The sequence below is a fragment of the Tympanuchus pallidicinctus genome, unplaced genomic scaffold (assembly GCF_026119805.1).
Source record: "Tympanuchus pallidicinctus isolate F22 unplaced genomic scaffold, pur_lepc_1.0 scaffold5, whole genome shotgun sequence".
NCBI classification, from domain to species: domain Eukaryota; kingdom Metazoa; phylum Chordata; class Aves; order Galliformes; family Phasianidae; genus Tympanuchus; species Tympanuchus pallidicinctus.
In genome coordinates, this window is record NW_026294769.1 from 19268953 (window position 1) to 19288821 (window position 19869).

At 38.3% G+C, this 19869-nt stretch overlaps 1 protein-coding gene across 5 annotated transcripts in view; it reads right to left on the reverse strand.

Annotated features, from left to right (window-relative positions):
* The window catches only part of ZNF236 (zinc finger protein 236), a 68109-nt gene extending 48314 nt beyond the window's left edge, over positions 1-19795 (reverse strand). For 4 of the 5 annotated variants that reach the window (XM_052703829.1, XM_052703826.1, XM_052703828.1 and 1 more), the window contains exons 1-6: positions 19702-19795; positions 10733-10875; positions 9190-9354; positions 7381-7559; positions 3890-4014; positions 1126-1298 (exon numbers count right to left, since the gene is read on the reverse strand). In XM_052703829.1, coding sequence (XP_052559789.1) covers positions 1126-1298; positions 3890-4014; positions 7381-7559; positions 9190-9354; positions 10733-10875; positions 19702-19795 — 879 coding nt within the window. Of the gene's footprint in view, positions 1-1125; positions 1299-3889; positions 4015-7380; positions 7560-9189; positions 9355-10732; positions 10876-19365; positions 19475-19701 lie in introns of those variants that run through there. The other variant, XM_052703827.1, reaches the window with a different exon arrangement.
* Positions 19796-19869: the final 74 nt, after the last annotated feature.

The window sequence follows — 19869 nt, forward strand, 5'->3', positions numbered from 1 at the left end:
TTAATGGTAATCTGCCTGCATTACTCACCTATTACTGCTTTTCAATGTTTAAAAGCACCAGAGAAGAAAACAAATGTCATCTGGCGTATGAGGCCTCAAGATCTCTCTTTCCTTAATATTTGCTACTATTACACACTTGGAAACAAAACCAAAATGCATCTTTATCAAATAAGACACGCTTGAAAATTCAACAACATACAAAATGCAAATTCAAGTTAGGGAAAACAAGGGGAAAAAAACGCAAGTTAAAGAAAATGCATCTTCTTTTTATTTCTTCTTCCCCCCCCCCCCCCCCCCCCCTTTTTTTTTTTCTCTAACAAAGATGATATTCTATATGCAGCAAAAAGAAAGACAGTTGCCTCTACCTATTTATACCTCCAAAATCAAATCAAAGCTAGGTCTCTGTTTATGAGTACTGCCATCTATGAAACACTGAAATCGGAAAGATAATTACTGAAAAAGATTGCTCAGTCAACATTGCTCAGAAGACTACATTACAATATTACAGCAGTGCCTTCAGTATCTTAAAACTTGTCTGTCACAAAGAAAAAAGTATCAGCATAAAGAGGTCTATGATTTTTGTGGCTTTAAAAACAAAACTTATTTTGCAACTTCCTTCTTCCTGTAAAGGAAAAGCTTCTAAAGGGGGCTGTAAGATACACTATTCAAAGACACATATGAACTGTGCTTTATGTTGGAGTAAGCAGGTTGCTATCGGGATTGAAATTACTCAACATTTTCTACTTTGCTGTTTACAGCTTACTTTGATCTGATTTTAGCCCTCAATCTCCTGAGACTGCCATAAATGCCATTTTTAGCCATTAAAAAAAAAAATCACAATTATGTTTTCATCTTCGAATGTTCTGAAAAAGCAACGGTAAATGAAGGCTTTGCTACTTATCCTAAGAATCTGTTTATGCAGATTAAGCTATTCTAGGAAAGCTGAATTTGCAGGTAAAACCAAAAAACCAATAGCAGTACTACAACAGAAAATCTGCATTGGCTGCAGAAAGCACCAGCGTGCACAGGAATAGCAAACAGGACATTTTAAATACTGAAAACAAAAGGTTAAAAACCAATATGCAGTATATTAGCACCAACCACTTTATGAATAATTGTATTTACCTCTGAATGAACTCTCTGTATGTGTGATTGAAGATTGCCTTTCTGAGAAAAGGCAGCAGGACAAAAGGCACAAGCATGGGGTTTTTCACCAGTGTGCTTGATCATATGGGTCTGCAATGCCCCCTTCTGGTTAAAGGCTTTTCCACATTCACTACATTTAAACGGTCTTTCACCTAAAGGAAAAAAAAAGTTTAAGGGATTTCAACGTCTTAGCAGTTTCCTGTACGTATAATGAAATTTTATCAGCTAAAATAAAGTACTGCATACAGATAAAGGCATATACATAATTACAGGTTTAAAACAGACACATTATTAGGTGATATTTTTGTGAAGAGTGTTCAGAACAGCTTTCCTTAGTTCAGAAAGCTACTATGCAAATGCACTGGAGGAAGAGAAATGTGAAAAAGCAAAAAATCTGTCCATAAAAAATTCTTACAGAAACACTGAGAAAGATGTACAGCCTCCACCCTCAACGAGTATTAACACTTATTCAATTCTTTGCAACCATCTATCCCCAAAAACTGAAGTCAAACGTTGTTATTATTCAAGATACTGTATAGACTTGCTCAAAAATTAAAAACCTTGAATGTTCTCTTTCAATATTTCTTTAGCACAAAACACGAGAGAAAATCCTAGTTAATGATGTTTGAGAATCTGCTGCTATTCTCTGATGTTAAGTGTGTTCAACATTGTATATACTTAGTTATTTCCACACTGATTATACATAACAAATAGTCCCCACAAATCTTAAGTGATGAAATGTAATGGACCTACATTAACTCATTACAAAGCAGTTATACACTGACATAAAGCACAAAATCCAGTACCTTGCCAGCTTTTGTCTCAATTGACTCCTAGAAATCTCCACTGTAAACTCAGCATTAATATATATATATATATTTTTAATGAAACAGTTCAACAGTGATAACTCCAAGACCCTGAAAAAATGTTACTTTGCTCTGCATACTTCTATAGCAAAATCACTACATGCTACATCTAGCTAAAAGATGTGAGTAACAGCATGCGATAAATATCAGATACAAATAATTTAAATGAATATTTTATATTACTTCTAACGATGTCGAGAGCTATAATTTGGTCTAGTTTAAAAAGATTAATTCTTAATTAATCTCACTGTTTGCAGAAAAAGGCAGTTTTCTGGAACAGATTAAAAAGAATACCGCAGTATCAAATCTTATGGAATATACATTTTCTGTTCTATTGCCTTTGAGTTCAGATGATTTCTTTCAAGTCTATGGGTTTTGGTATGGCATTTTTAACACAGATTAAAATACTGAACATGTAAAGGCCCCAAATAATAGGTATAAGAAAAAAAGTAATGCAATTACAACACCAGTGTATGTACTGTAATAGCACCACAGGCATGCTCTTTTCAAAATTAAAGGAACACATATTCTAAAGTCTCACAAAGATTTAGTACCTCAAGTAACTAAATTCACAGTCTGTCTGGCATTCAAAGCAATAATATACTTTCAGTTAAATTGTTATTTCCTAACTGCTTGAAACTTAGAGTGACCTATGGTCATGTGCAGATGGGGACAATCTATTTTCTGTCTCGTTTCATTCTGCAAAAGAACTACAAAAGCTCTTCAAGCTTTTACATTTTCACAGAAGTATCCTCAACCAACTGTAGCTTTGCCTCTTCAATTCTGGTTAGAATAGGTATAACAATGTATCTACACAGACTCTAAAACAGTAAAACTATTTTTCAATGACATCTGTGAATGCTATTTTGATGTAACCTTTAAAGCAGGTACAAGAGTGACCTCCTGTATCATTGTATCATGACTAAAAATCTGTAAAACTTGAAAAGATTCCTATGATAAGGTAACACAATCGAATTCTATGGGAATATAACATAGAGTGTTAATATAACATAGAGTGACTCTTCACAAGATTGCCTGCACACATGGCTAATGCAAAGAACATTATGCACTTACCTAATTTACTACTTATATTAGCAAAAAACTAAACAAACAGCAATTTATTCACAAGACAGAAAACAAGTTTTACATCACTGGAGAACCTTTTGTGAAGGTTTGGTTTAAAGCCAAACTCATATTATATAATGTATGGCTGGTTAAAACTTTAGAACTAATACCACAGTTCCAGGAACACTTCCTCCTAAACTTTTGCATTATTTTCTACTGCACACTTTCAGTTATTAATATTGCTTAAGGGTTAAACAAATACATATATTTATTACAGTAATTTAGCCAAAAACCCTGCTATTCATTCCACAATGAATATTTTCTTTAATTATCAAAACTGAAGTCTAAGCTTACCACCTCCTAATCTTACTTTGGGCATCTTGAACATGTCAATTACAGTAAGTCCAGAATACATATAGCAATAACTTTAAACACATCAATTAAAAAAAAAAAAAAAAAAAAAAAAACAACCAAGGCCACTATGTTAGAAGTACTATTCACTGTCTTAAATTTCTACTATTTTTGTGATGGTAACTTTCAGAATCTGTTTGCAATTTAATATCTTAATTAGAACAGTCCCTTGATCTAGGGACTCAAATTTTCTGGCCCACTGAAACTTTAGGTACCAAAATTTTTTTCTGTAAAAAAAATAAAATAAAATAAAAATAAAAAGAATAGTATGAAGTACTTAAATTTTTCATAATAACAAGCCAAACACATTAACAGCACTTCCACATCCCCACACATACAAAAGTATTCAGCATCTCTCAGGTTAATGAAATTTTGTGAAATAATTATTTCTACAGTCTTACCTGTATGAATTCTAACATGTCGAGTTAACTGACTTGGTTTCTGGAACGTCTTTCCACAGTGAGGACATGAATAGGTGAACCCACTTCTGTCAATATTTCTGTTATAAGACCTGGTATTTGATACCCTGTCATTAAAAAAAAAAAAAAGTTAACATCAAAGTCTTATTTTGAAGGAGCCCATTTTACAGCTTTTTTTTTTTTTTTTTTAAACAAACTTGAAAAGTGATGACAATATATACAGCATCAGCCACATCAGTGAAAATAAAATCTTTAATAATATTGAATGATCAATGGAAAGTACTTGGAGTACTTTTCTAGGCCTACCCAGATAATACAAATAATTGTACAGTTATTTCAGCAACCAAATTGGTAGATCTTTCAGGTTCTCTAGAGAATTTCACTGTAAATTCATCTAGAGTGACTTCACAACTATGGTTTCTATGGGAACTTTCAACATTGCAACTCATTTCTATTTCTTGCACACAGCAAAATCTTTGTTCTTAACTACGAGTGTGTTATGAACCACCGCACAAACACAGTTACTTAAGTCTAACAAGAACATGTTAAGGATTTAATATCTCAAGTATGTATCATGATCTCCAAAGCTACAGTAACAGACACATAGACATGTAATTGATCTCTGTACAAATCAAACTAATCAATAACGTAGAAAAAGAACACCTGATTTTACTGAGGGGGGGAAAAAAAGTCAAAAAGCCAGGTGGCCCTAAAGACCATTACAACAACTCAATGGAAACAAGAAGCAGTAAGCAAATCAATGCAACATCTACAGCACTCCACAATTTCCATAATGCCTGAGAATTTACATCTATATGGTAATTCACCTTGGCAGTTCTGCTCAAAATTACAGATTTAAATACCCAGTGTTTTCCTGAAAACCAGAGAAATAAGAATCAGCTAATATGGATCAGATGTGCAAAAATATACAAGCATCTTGAAGCACAAGCTGGTATAACACCATGAAAAACAGCAGGGAAGTTACAGTCTGTGCAGGAGGAAATCTACACTTCTCAAATGATGCATTTTTTCTCCTCTAAAAGAATACGATGTCAATTTAACAGGCAGTACATTTTCTTTTCTAGTTACTTGAACTTTTACATGCACTTTAAAACTTTTTCTTTTCAATATTCTTGCAGAACAAGCAGAGTCTGGACAAAATTGTCACTGATACACGTTAACTGTATCTACTAAAATTTACTGAAGTATGCAGAATAAAATCTGCTGAAGACTGAAGAGCAGTAGAGACAGCACACCTCCACCACTAGAGGTGTTCAAGGCCAGGTTGGATGGGGCCCTGGGCAGCCTGGTCTAGTATTAAATGTGGAGGTTGGCAGCACTGCCTGCGGCAAGGGGATGGAGCTTCATGATCCTTCAGGTCCCTTCCAACCCAAGCCACAATACTATGAGTAGGACAGACTTTAGAAACCATCCTTCTTTTCACCTCAGGACAATAGATGTACACCAGCCTGATACATTCTTTGAGGAGAAATTACATCTGTTTATATATAGCTGTGATATTTTAGCAAGGAAATACAATACATGCCTCCAACTTGAAGACAGCTGAAGGGATTTCAGCGTTTACAGATACATCGATAATTTTAAATTATGGATTTTGTAATAGTTTTTATTCAAATATTTCAGAGACAGAACAGATACCTCTAAGGAAGGGGAACTACATTCTATTTCTGGAAAGAAAAAACTGAAAATATGAAAAGCCTTGCTTCCTTAACTCCTAAAAAATCCTTGAAGCTTATTTTATAATGAAAAGCAGGAAATAAATAATAAGATCTTTACCTACATATGTAGGTCCTTGAACCTTAAATAAATATTATACTGTATACTGTTAAGCTAATTAGATGAAACATTTACTTCTCATACTTTCTCTGAACAATATGAGAGAACTGAGTCAAATGAAAATTCAGAATTTCTACTGAAGAACAGAAGACCAGAGCTATGCTAGCTTTTCGATGAAGTAGCTCCTGCAACTAGCTAAACTAGTTCACATACTCAAGTTGCTTTGGAACTGCTGGCAAAAGGACAGTAAATAACTATTGCAAACAATTTCTGGAACACAAATGCAATGTTTCCACATCTGAATTGATAAATAAAGTAGATCTTAATAACATAAAACATATGAACATATTCCATTATGTTCAAAAATTCTGTTCAAGAAAATGAAGATTAAGAAACGTTGATGGAGTTGTGCTTTCCTGCAAGACCAAAGGAGTTACTCTTCAAGAAAGAATCTGAATGAAAATACCAGAAATAACTCCTCTTCCTGTTTTGCCATTAACCACTCTGTCAAAATTGATGCTGTTATCAATTTTGTCCCTCTCTGTCAAGCAAAACTTTCCATCTTCAACATTTTTAAAAGTAAACTAAAACTACTCATATATCTCACATCAAAACACAAGATGCATAATACTCTCTCAAAATCACAGTTGCCATTATAATCATTCATGTATTTTTCTTATTATCCTAACTTATAAAGGAGACATCCACAATAAGAACTTGCTTCTTGACTCATACTATACACTTACGTGACTCAGTACAAACATAGCAACCCCATACTTCAAACTCTCAATTTACAGTTTGCACAGAGAAACTGCAATTCTTATTTAAACCCTCTGAAACATAACTAACAAGATCTCTCGACCTGTAAAAGCTGCCTATAAGCAGAATAGGAAATACCTGACATTTCTCATTTTGTTGTTTTCATTTCTCCTGCAGATGACTTCTTATAAAAAACCTTAGGCTTTCTTAATACATAGTTTACATATAAACTATATATAAACTTTCTTAATACAATTTAGCTTAAACTAAACCAACAGAAGTGTTTCTTTCAACTAACTTAATTTTCACCTTCCTAAGATGGAATCAAATTACACTGCTGAAAGAAGTCATTGAACAAATATTTACCTAAAGCAAGAGCAACACTTACTAGGGTTCTTTCTTTCCCTTCATTATGTGCTTTTTCAGATTTGCAAGAAACTCTGGGAAGGTCACGAAAGAGCTACTAGGAAAAAAGTACTAAACTGCAAGGAACAGTTTATTTCTTTGACAAGGGAAAGCATTAAGATTTGCATTACAGTAACTATAAAAAACTACAGTAACTACATAAAGTTTACACAGGTTTGCTTCAGTACTGCTACTGGACTTCAGAATCACATGAAGGCACTTCAGAATGCAATCTGTATTAAAAAAACACCTCACAAACCCGTATGCTTAACCTGTATGCAGACAGAACTGTGCTTAGTATGGGCCTCCAAATACAAAAACAGCTTTCACAAATGATCACCTAGTTTAGCAAGGATTTACGAACCAATGCTATTTCAGAACAGCATACCAAAGAAAGGAAACAACCAGCACAGGTTATGGTACTTTAATGACTGGAAATGCTACTCCTGCCTTCCTAGCTATTACCTTCAAAGTAACATCTTCTCATTTTGATACAAAACTGTGATTGTCACCTTATTTTATAGTGAGTTTTCATATGCTCCTTCAGTTGTGAGGAAGTTTCAAATTCCCTTTTGCAAGATTTGCAGCTGTGGACCCTATTGCCTGCCAGTTCTTGACGATGCTCTTCCATGTGTATGGACAGCTGACTCTGCAACGTAAACTCATCTCCACACTCCGAACAGATAAGATTCTGAAACAGATAATAGAGACTGGTTTTTAAAAAGATTCACAAATACAAGTTCTGCTCAAGTAGGTGCATGAATGCTTCTAAGGACTTTGGCAACTAGAAGCAAACACCAATAAAAGTATACAAGTGAAAAAAGTTTAAGCCACATAATATAAATCATGAACCACTGCACACTTACGGTACTACTTATCTTCTAGAAAACTCCACCTGAACTGAACTGCGTATGAGTTTGTAAGTAACAGCAATGAGCAGTTCAGTACTGTCATCTCTGCTCTCTGTTTCTTTGGTCACATCTTTCAAGATATACACCATGACTTACCTCAATGCTAGAAATCTACATAAACATTTGAGGAAAAAAAACACCACCACCAAAATACTTCCTAACTAAAAATACTTTAACAGCAGATGTAAAGATTTTACACTTTTACTGTTAAAAAGATACAGAATATCACTTACTCTTTAAAAGTAAACCCACCGCAGTCACTACTGACTTACCTTAAGCTATCCCAACAGACTAAACAACAGAAATGAGCAGTGACACAGCAAGGGAAACACACTCCACTGCTAATTTAAGTTTTTATACTGCTCATCTGGAAAAACATGCCAGGACCACGTTCTATGAACTACAGAGTATAAAGTTCAAATTCCAGTTCTCCAAGGACAAGTCCACATGCACAATCACTGGGAAAGTCACTCTTGCAATTCTCTAAATTAATTACTATGTTCATTTCTGTTTTAGCACAGAATTATGTTATGTTATAAGCAGGGATTCGTTATAGCTGAAAAGCATTGATATTTTTCTAAGTTTAATTTTTAAGCTGCAGACTGATTTTTTTTAAATTGGGAGGCATCACAATCTATTCTTCTGACATATGCACCTAATATGAAAATCAGAGTAATTGAAGTGTAGAAATAAGTAACAGTAATCACTTTTGAGCATCTTCCTTGCTGTTCAATTTTCTTCTTCTAATGCTGCTGGCAATCACAAAAATCAAGTTCCCCCAGTAAGTTAAACTGTTTGGTGTTATATATACATAACACCCCAAACTGCACAGTCCTCTCATTCTAACTCAGTAGTGACTACTTAAACAAAAAGAAAAAATAGGAGGTCTCAAAAAACAGCTTCATGATACAAGAGATTGTGAACAAGTCTCAGCAGTAATAAAAATACACTAACAGAATACAGAAACGTTCACAAAAACTAGGAATTATCTAATATGACATAAGCCATGGAAATGATCACACAGGCTATTATTACACGTGGGCCTATCAATGTACATAAAATGACCAAAATCACTCCAAATTGGAAGTATTTATAAATAACTCAGACAAATGGTTAGGTAGGATTAGTTTTATCTATTGCGCATTCATCAATTAATGATCACTGACTGTATATGAATACTACTGAATGTGCACAGATTCTGTAGCAGAATGCACAATTGGAACACTTGTTTATATCTGATATGTTAATTTCTACTACTATTAAAATAGCTTCCCCGCTAAACATGCTGTGGTTCTTATAAATTACATCATTCAGTCAGTCTTCCGATCTAAAATATATAGCTGAGAGATTAAGGACAACCACCACACATTCACCTTCTTAAAACTTAAATGATGAAATATAATGTATTACCTCTTCTTTTTCATGCAGCATTATATGAGCTTTCAGGCTGGCCACTCTGGAGAATTTCTTGTTGCACACAGGACATGTAGGATCTTCGCCATTGTGAGTACATTTATGAAGTGTCAAGTTGAATTCAACATTAAATGACATTGAACACTGGTCACATCGGTGAGGCTGTTTGTTAGAAACCCAAAAATAAAGACAAAATTCAATCATCCCAGAAGTTATATATAATACAGATGACACATAACTAGAACTCAAAATTTTAAAAAACATTAAGACCCCCACATATAACAGTAACAACATATAATAGCACCAGTTTAAAATATTTCCTCTTCTTTGGGTTTCACAATTGGAAAAGCTAAGTGCTTTGTGTTCAATAGTGTTTGGGAAAAGAAAGCCTACGAATTAAAGAAAGCAGGGACTCAAAATTGAGTCTTTCTAAGGGCAATCAAGTTAGCAGGAGAAAAGAATGAGCACGAGACAGATAAGTTTCCCTGCTTTAAAACTGAGATATGGAATTTTCCTTAAATTTGATTAATTTCTCAACCAGAGAAGCTTAGCTTATGCTAGGATTCAGTGCTCTTCAGTTGCTATCTGCACTACCACTTCCAGTTAGTGAAGGTAGAAAAGCTCTTTTGCAAGCATGGAATGCAATAGTTTTAACCACATGAACTTCCTGTTTTTATGGATCAGTTCTGTAACATGGAAACTTGGATTTTAAGAAGCGTTTGGACAACACCCTCACAAATATGATTTGGATTTTGAGGGATCCTGTGGGGAACCACGAGTTGGACTCAATGATCCTTGTGGGTGCCTTCCAACTCGGGACTTTCTACGATGCTGTGATGACATAAGTAGCTTTCACCATATATTCATTAACATCCCTAAGTTAAATGTTTCCTAAGAATTCATTTACAACTGCAACTATCTTAAACAGTACAAGAATTTTTCCAATCTCATGCTTTGTATAATAGGAAGCAAGGAAAATAAATAAAATGCTTCAGTTTATATATGAAATCTGTGGCAAAAGCTCAATTTAAAAGTCAGCAGAATCTTAATCACAGATTCTTTTTTTTTTTTTTTTTTCCTTCTTTCCCACATTTCATTTGGAAACAGCTGTCGCTATGAAATTAATTTACTGATTAATTTATACATACTAGAGTAGGTAGCCTAACTATTAAGAACAGACACAAGAGTCTGGCTGGGTCCAGATAATCAATACAATCATTTTATTTTCATTGCTAATGTGTAGAATCAGTTTGCAGATTCAATTAAAAGGATCCCATGTTTTCTTACCTACGTATTTTATAAATTGAAGAGAACAGCTAAAAATAAAAATTACTGAACTGAATATAATTTCTTATCTCAAAGGAAACGTGCAGAGTGAAAAGAACAGCTTCATAAAACTCCCAGGTTTCTAAACAGTAATAACTAGTGATGTAACACCACCACCTGAAAACGCTATCTTTACTTTACTTGTCAGTATATGAAAGTATCAAGACACGCTAATATTTCTTAAGTTTACATTTGCAATTCATAAAAGTTGTACCTTGTCATTTTGCTCATGATCCCTCATATGGCGCTGGAACTGGGTCTCTTTTGGGAAAGACAGCAAACAGATCTCACACTTAAGGAAGCTGGGTACTTGGTAGGGAAAATCACCGTTCTCTATATTCGGTGTCAGCACACCATCTACAAAACAAGCATGGAAACATTTCGTATGGAGCCCCATTCCATTTACTTATAAGGTACTGTAAAAACAAGAGTTTTTCAAAGAAGAAACTATTCTAATTCCTGCAAGTTTTTGACAAGATTGTAACTGCACTGGATCTTGAAGATCTCAAGCATAAAGCACATTGCTATTTCCATTCACACCACATCACAGGAATACAACCATCCCTGTAAATGCCTGTTCTCAAGGACAAAATCACCTTTTTCCTTGTAATTATAATTATTTCCTTCTGTGCTTCATAAAAACCCATCAATTTTGCAACAAAATGAAATGCTGACAAATGCACTAGGTATGAGATTAAAAACACTGACAGAGGTTACTTTCAATATTATTATATCACATGTTTAAAATGCAACAACAGTCAGCACTTCTGCCTACTTGTATTTCTGCACCTTTCCTCACCCCCAGGTCCCCCCACGTTTTCTTTTTTCTTTTTTCTTTTCCCTCTTTCAGATCATTTAAGTATCTTCTGTCTCTAATATTTCTGGCAACATAAAATATTGTTTATTGTTGTAAAACCAACACTAAAGTTTCAAGAAGCTGAGAAAGATGTAATAAAATGCAAGTCACATGAATTCAAAGAAAACAGTTTTAATAGATTCGGTCCAAACACATACAGTTTTCTTGTTCTAATGCCCAGTGTAATACAGCTTTTGATACATAGGTTGATATTTTGATACATAAGTCAGTATTCTCTCAGATTGAAGAAGTCAGTTCTATCAATGTTTTTCTTTTATCTCAAATATTTAACAGGAAAAAAAAAAAACAACTAAATCGAAAACTCAAAGGTTCCAAGTAACATGAACAGATTTTACACTTGAGACCATACTATATTGCAAGGTAAGCTATCTTTATGCAAGTAAAACGTTAAGGAAAAACTGGCAAGAGGTCCTTCAAAACAGTATTAATAAAACAAAAATAAACTTGTTGACTCACGCTGCTGCTTGAGGACACTAAAGAGAAAAAAAAAAAAAAGAACCACAGAATTCTGCTTCAAACACTGCCACAACTCAAAGTGAATCAACAACAGAACACAACGAGACAAAAAAATAAAAAAGAACACTGATTTCATTATTTTGTCATGCAAGACATGATGCTTTCCCTTAAAATTGCCAATGCTTCTCTCCATGTTTGTAAGTATGAGGCACAGGAAGAAGCAACACAACATACAGTATCCCATTTACATTTCCTCTAAGAGGCAAATTCATAGTGAACTTCTGCTCAGTACTATTCCCACCTCCAAGCCCCCTATCATTTAACACATCATTCACATGGGGAAAAAATAAAAAAACAGTACCTTACACCCTGACTACCTTTTCTTCCCACTAAAATCCTCAGAAATAACTTTAGAAAGCTTGTAGTTAAGGAGGCTCTTCATAATGTTTCAGAACACGACAGCATCAGTGAGAAATCATAACTGAAAACCGCAGCCAGGGAACTTACATTTCCCATTGCTGGGCTATCCAAATCACCCAGTTAACTTTCACTTCGTAAAGTTAGTTTTCACACAGTTCTGTTACAGACATGATAATGCAAGCACCACAGAACTTAAGCATGCGTATTTCTACTGCATCCTTTAAAGAACTCCCTGTTGTAAATTCAGAGTACATGCAGACAGTATCAACAATACTGGCATGACATGAAAAAAAATAAAAAATGAAAATAAAAAAAGGAGAAGTGAAAGGAAAATTTACTCCAACACGTGGACAACATGGAGACTTAACAAAGAAAACTTTGTCCTATGGAAATTGGAGTAATTGTTCAAACCAATGAAGGCTTGACCTCTCTCTTAATTGAGGACTGAAAAAATTCTCTGTGAACCCAAGAGATTACTATCTTTGAGCATTCACTCCTGAGATCAAAGAGAGCAGATAACAGACTAAAACAGTGCTGCAGCAACTGAGCAATCAGAAATGTAACTTTCTTGCAACCAAAGGTACTAATTTCCCTGCAGTGTGAGTCAAAGCAAGCAACATGTTCATTCCTATGTGTAACTAGTAACTAGATACCTGGTTAGTTACTTTCCAGGTCAATAATATTTATACGCTTTATGTTTTTATTAAGGTGTTCATCATATCTGCATCAAGCAGAACATTAATTAATATAGAGGCTAGGCATCTTCTTTAAGAATTCACTAAAGACTTCAGTGGAACCATATATCAATTAAAAATTGAACATCTTGCAGCAGAATTTCATAGGAAAGAATAGAGAAACGGCCTTAACTTTGGTAAATCAGCAGCTCAGCATATCACAGCCCACACAGAAGTGCCAAGAATTTCTCAAGAGCGAGCACAAACCCAAAGCTGCCTGGAAGCCTTTCCAGCTCCCTAGAGGCCCTAACACTCCCAGGAGAGAGAAGGCACCCACTTAGAAAACTCACTGCTTTCACTGTAACATCTCAAGCATTTTTCTTTAAAAGGAAACCTTTGTAACTCTTTGCAAAGCCAAATCTGACAATCTTATATCTTTCACAGTGCCTCAAAGAGCAAAAGGAAGAAGCCTGGGGAGTCAGGACTGGGCCTGAGACTCGGTGACTGGACTGCACAATACATTTGAAGGAGGCTGCCTGGCAGAGGGCTTCTACTGCAGAAATGCACCAGAAGGCCTTAGGGATAAGGTACAGCAAACAAACTTAGGTTCAATTTCAGACATCTCCACTACTGAAGATGAGCTCAGTGTTGCCCTAAGTAGTCACAGCCAGTATAAGCAGAAAAACAGTCCCATTGGGACTTCCGTTTCCACTTCTAGCCAAAGATAGGACTGAGATGTAACGCAGATTAGAATTAGAACATACTCATTTCTTTTCTTCCTTATCACTCTGCCTGAAATAGCTTAAGGGAAAGCTATGAAATTATTATAATCTTTTTTCCACTTATATTCTCACAAAAATCCTGTTTGTTCTCTGTAACCAGCCAAACACAGGATATTCTAAGAGCCACATAGCTCCTTTCTATTAAAGACACAGGTTGTGACTTTTTATTTCATTCTTCTAGTAATAAAGGAAGCATTCGAAACAATATCCCCACAGAAATCCAGAGATTTGAAAACAGCAAGGACAAAATGTTACGTATTTCGAATCAGAAAGACAAAAGCAGAGAAGACATTGCCAATAAAAGAAGTAACAAGTGAGACAGACCATAACTTTCCTGTCAGGCAACACAGACTCCAGGTATGGTTTGGGGATGTTGTCATGGATATGAAAACAAAGTAACAGCTTGACAACTTTTTTGTGCAAACAGTTAATAACAAGATAAAGACAGTATTGATGCTGGTATGTCATCCTCACAGCAGGTCAAAGTATTAACCTGCATTACCATATTTCTGGGAAATCCTCAATAAAATCCAGGTTTACTGAATTATTTCAAAGCAGCAACACTTTTAAATGCATCATGGGCCATAAAACAAGGCCAATGCTGACAACTACTGAAGCAGATGTAAAGGTCTGTAGCTTTGAAAACCCAAAAATAGTGACGATGCTAGTTCAGCAAGTCAGCAATAGCATACAGATAGAGTTCCCTGCTTACCAAAGGAAAAAAAATACAAATACTGATGCAGATGATAAAGCATCTGATTGTCACAATTAGCAACTCTATCATAAATACTTAATATGGTGCCTAAGCGCCCAGAAAATTGTAAATATTTGGTACAGAGATTAAGCCATCTGTTTGTCTTAGATATACTCTGTCCAGATGACAACACAATTCTGCTGTGTGCTAACAAAGATACGAGAACACTATTTAACTCAACAACAAAGAACTAAATTTGATTTCCTTGAATATATTACAGAGAATAGGTGAACTCACTAAGCATATTACTTCAATTAAAACAATCACATGAAGACGTGGCATTCTCCTGCTAGAGAGCTGCTATTTATTGACATCCCATAAACATAAACACATACACACACAAGGCACAAAGTGAATATCAGACTAAAGAAATGCCCTGAAACGTTGCTCTCAGGTCTGCATACTTCAACAGATGATAAACTTTACCGAGCAAGACTGAAGTTTAAACCACTATCATTTATTAACATTAACTGTATAGAAACAGTGCAAAAACTTTCAGGCATGAATGCAATTTCAATATTTCTCTAGTGATAACGTAAATCAATTCCATCATAACTTGAGACAGACAGCTGCCTATCAATACAATCAAACTGAATAGGAAGCACCCAGTTCATTATGCGCTACCAACAAAGACTTCTGTTTGTATTCTTGCACTTTGTCCATAGTGCAATGGTAGGAAAAAAAAACAGACTTGGGAAGTATCAAAGAGAACAAGACAGGCATAAAGACGGGCATAAAGATGGAAGAGAAGGCTGTGAGGTGACCTGAGAGCAGCCTTTCAGTATCTAAAGGGGAGCTACAGGAAAGAAGGGACTCTTTAGCAGGGTCTGTGGTGACGTAACAAAGGGAAATGGTTTCAAGTTCGAAGAGGGTAGATTTAGGTTAGATATAAGGAAAAAGTCTTTTACAGTGAGGGTGGTGAGGCAGTGGAACAGGTTACCTAGTGTCGTAGATGATGCCCCATCCCGAAAGACTTTCAAGGCAAGACTGGATCAGGCCCTGGGCAACTTGATATAGTTGTGGTGTCCCTGTTCATTGCAAGGGAGCTGGACTAGATGGCCTTCAGAGGTACCTTCCAACTCTAAGGATTCTTGATTCTATCTGAGCATTCTGAATGCTACTGCCTTCAAGTTCTTTGGAAACGTTTTGCCCCTCGTGGAGCATCAGCCATGAAGTTTTGGATAAGCTCAGCTATAGATCCCTGTGACAGTGCCTTCAGAACAATGGACTTCAGGATGAGTCAGCAGGCAGGTGCCCTCGGCCCTAAGCCACTGATACAACCTCAGTGCGGATGGAGGAAGACAGAATTAGAGCACTCCTGAACATTTCTTCCATACGTAAGCAGCACTGTGCCTCATGGCAGAACACAGCTCCCTGTGCAAGGCACAGATGGGCTCATTCAGCTGTAAACACGGCACAGCCTTATTACATCTCTAATAGCCTGCCAGCATCAGGCTAAGAAGACAATTCCATGCAACACAGCCCATGGAATTTGTTGATGAAAATCTACCACTGAAGTTACCCGGCAGCTGGCAAGTCTAGAGACTCAAGGGTTCGACCCTATCAAAGCTTATTACTGAATTTATGAATTAAAAAAAAAATAAAAGAAAGAAAACAGAGGTAGAACAAGAGACCAAAACAGGGACAGCAATATTGACATTTCCTCATGCCCCGTCAGAAATCACAATAATGAATAATGATATATGAATCATTAAAACATTTTGCTCAGCTCTGCAATCATGAAAGAATTGGATTTGTTTAAACTTAACTCAGCACTTTCTTCAACAAAGAGCAACAAATAGTAATTCTTCACAACTGCTGATGGGAGGAGCAGGAAGAACGCTCAACTCTCTGCCCATGCACTGAGCCAAAACACAGAAACTAATAAGGACCTGCTATATATTTTAAAAGGTAGTTTTTGTCAATTTTTGGTCAATATTCAACCCAGAATTTAAGCAGTACCAGTGCAGACATTCAGCTCCCAGAGGCAGACTGCTGAGAAGGATGTTCAGATGCCAGTTGTCCTGTTTGTCAACACGAAGCAGCCACCTTTCTTTCTGGAGCACCCAGGCCTCCCCAAGTTTCATGGCCACACTGCAGGTGGCAGAGGAGCCTGATAGGACACAGAATGAACAGCTCTGTTGTATCTGGTTCAGTGCAACCTAGACAGCACTGGGTGTGATAGAGTTAACGTTGTCATAAGCAGCCTGTATAGTGCCATGTTTTAGACTGGTGACAAAAAACAGTGCTTATTACACACCAGTGTTTCATTCCTGCTGCTGGTAGAGCATGAATGCAGCCTGCTTCTCTCTCTTCACCCCTCAGTGAACAGGAGGCCAGGAGGGGACAAATGCCAAGGGGATCGCCATGCCATCCAACAGCATGCTCAGCAGAAAAAAAAACAACTCAGGACAGTCCTTCCAAGATGGCTAAGCATCAGCCTGCTGGTGAGAGCGGTAAGTGACTGCCTTTCATAGCATTTTCTCCCCCTCTTTTTTTCTATCTTCCTTCATTTACTGAGGTATCCTCATCTCAAGCCACAAGCTTTTTCTCACTTCTGTTCTTCTATTCTGCAGAGAACTAAGGGAAAATGTGAGTTTTGCAGGCCAAGGTAAAAAGGATCACATAAATAGCCCACATTTCCCCAATCTACACGGGTATACAAAAACTGACATTTCCTTAACCAAACTTGATATTTTCATTAGATGTTCAGGTAAATATTGCTACATTTATTGCTTAATATTCTAAACTAGAAACTACATTTTTTGGATAGCTGCATATTTGACACCAAGCTAGAGCTTTTCAGAGGTTTGCTTTTACACGATTCAGACCCTGACCTATGTCCAGGCACTACTCTGTCAACAGAAACTTAAGAATGAACCAAGTAATTTGTTAGGTGAACTTCCCTCTCCCTGAGAGAAAGCACAACCCAATCACAGCAGAAAAAAGATCTGAGAGGTTTGAAATGGAAATCTAATCATTCTTTAAAACACTTAACGCATAGGAATGAATGAGGTATGAAGGTGTGAGTGCAATTGCAGCAGGGAACAAAATAATGAGCACCAGAAAGATACAGAGAAAGGCAGAACATGGTAGTTAGGTTAAGACACAGACAGAACTTAAACGCAGGTTATTTAACTGCTTCAATTACTGGGGGAAAAGGCACAGATTCATTACAAACATAGTGAGGAACTAAAGAACACCAGGACAATCTAAGGCTGTCTTTTTCCAGCAAAAACCCAACACATGCCCTCATGCATAAGCTTAGATTTGGTACTTATTATTATCTCTGCATATAGTTCAGATTTCCATTTATCACCTCTAATTTTCCTGGAACAAAGAGCTTGGCTAATCTTTGACACCCATGAACTCGAAGTAATTAGAGAAGTTGTACAACGAAGCATGACTGATCCACCTTCACTTCCTTGCAAACGAAGCCATACTGCCATACACGTACAGACTGCACAACTACAGAGATCAGTTTCTCTCTTTCGGGAAAGACACTCGAGTACCAGGATAAGAACTGTTTGGGCAACACTGACAAGGAAGAAAACCTACACATGTAGTTTCCTAAGCAAAAGACATAGCATCTATTTTGCAAACAGCTGTTTTCCTAATAAAATTTTTCCCACTCAAGTGGAAGACTGTGGGACTCACAATCAGTTCTCCAAGTTTGTTAGCCTGTTCCTGAGTGGGACAAGGAACCAACTGTCCTGGGAATATCATTTACCTCAATTCCAGCTGTCCCGTTTAGCCAGTTTCTTCATTTAAGCCTTTTTCTCAGCCAAACATTAAGGCAGAGAACATACTACAGTTGACAACACTGACATTACTGATTCTTGCAGACTGCTGAAGTCTACAGAACCCAGAATATTTGCTTATGTGGGGCAGAGTCCTTGCAACTGCAGTCTGCATGTTTCCGAATCCCTGTGGGAGCCCCAGACCCTGTAATTCTGAACCGACACCTGAAAACGACCCCATGACATAATTTCATTAATAAGCTAGCAGGTTTCTTCTGTTTAAAACATTGAAAATACAACGTATGACTAGACTAGCCATCAATCTGGCAACCCCTTATAAGCATACATCTTAATATTGGAGAAGTCTAACATCATGGCCCAATTACGAGCAGAGTACAGCCTCCAGGTGCTGGTGGGTTGCCTCAGACTCAATCCTCCCCCATCCACAGCCCATGCCATCAGTGCAGGAGCTCACAACTGCCAGCAGCCTGCGGGGCCGATTCACAGCGCGGGGCCGTGCCCCGTAACGCGGGCAGGATGCACCACACAAAGGCCCCACCGAATCCCAGCTCTCAGCCCTGAGGCGCTGTCAGCACAGCCACCACAGCGAGCCTGCCCCGGGGCGTCCACACGGCAATCAAACAAGCAAGAAACGACGGAAAGCGTGAGACAAACTCGTAGTCGGTTGGGAACACAGCAGGTCTGCTTTAATACATGAGCTCACAAAGAAGAATTTTAAAGCCTAAAAAAAAAAAAAAAAAAAAAAAAAAAAAAAAAAAAAAAAAGCCTCCTTTCGGGAATGAAGCCGCCTGCAGCCCTCCCTCAGCTCTCCCCACGCACGCCAAGCACGGACGGCTCCCCCCGCCCTGGCCCGCTCCTCCCGGCCGGCGGGCAGGCAGTGCGAGGCCCGCACCCAGGCCCTGCCTCCCGCCCGGCGCCAGGCCACGGCTCCGCCGCCTCCGTATCATTCCGCAGGGCCGGGCCGCGCTGCCTCCTTCCCCTCCCCTCTCGCCCATACACCCGCACAATAGACCCGGCCTTCCCCCCCTCGCCATATCCGGGGACTATATGCGCAACCCGCGGAGGTTTCCCCTCTCCTCGCCGCTCTCGGCCGCGCCCGGCTCTTCCCACCCGCGCCATTTACCTGCCCGGGCGCCGGCCGTGCCGCTGTCCCCGCTGGCGCTGGGAGGCCGCCCCCTCGGCATGGCGGCCCCCTCCCTCCCTCCCCCCGGCCCCCCCCCCAGCGCGCACGCACACACGCGCACACGACACGCACACACAGAGCCACGCGCAGCGACGTTTGGCGGAAGGAGGAGGAAGAGGGGGGCGGGGAAGAGAAGAACGGACCCGACCCTGAGCGCCGACCGTGGGGACTCGGCGCCTTGGGAGCACACGAGGCGGGCGGGCGGCGCAGGCGCACACGGGCCCGCTGGGGATGTGCTGCGGTGGGAAACGGAGGAAAGAGAAGGAGCGCACTCACGGCGAGGCCGAGCGGCGCAGGCGCGCTGAGGGAGGGAAAAAGGAGCTAGACGCGCATGCGCGAGGAGCAAAGAGTGCGGTGGGAGGGGGCGCATGCGTAGAGGGGGTAGCGGTTGGGGTCTGAGGGGGGTTCGGCTTGTGGAGGGTGGGCGTGGTGGGCGTGTGGAGG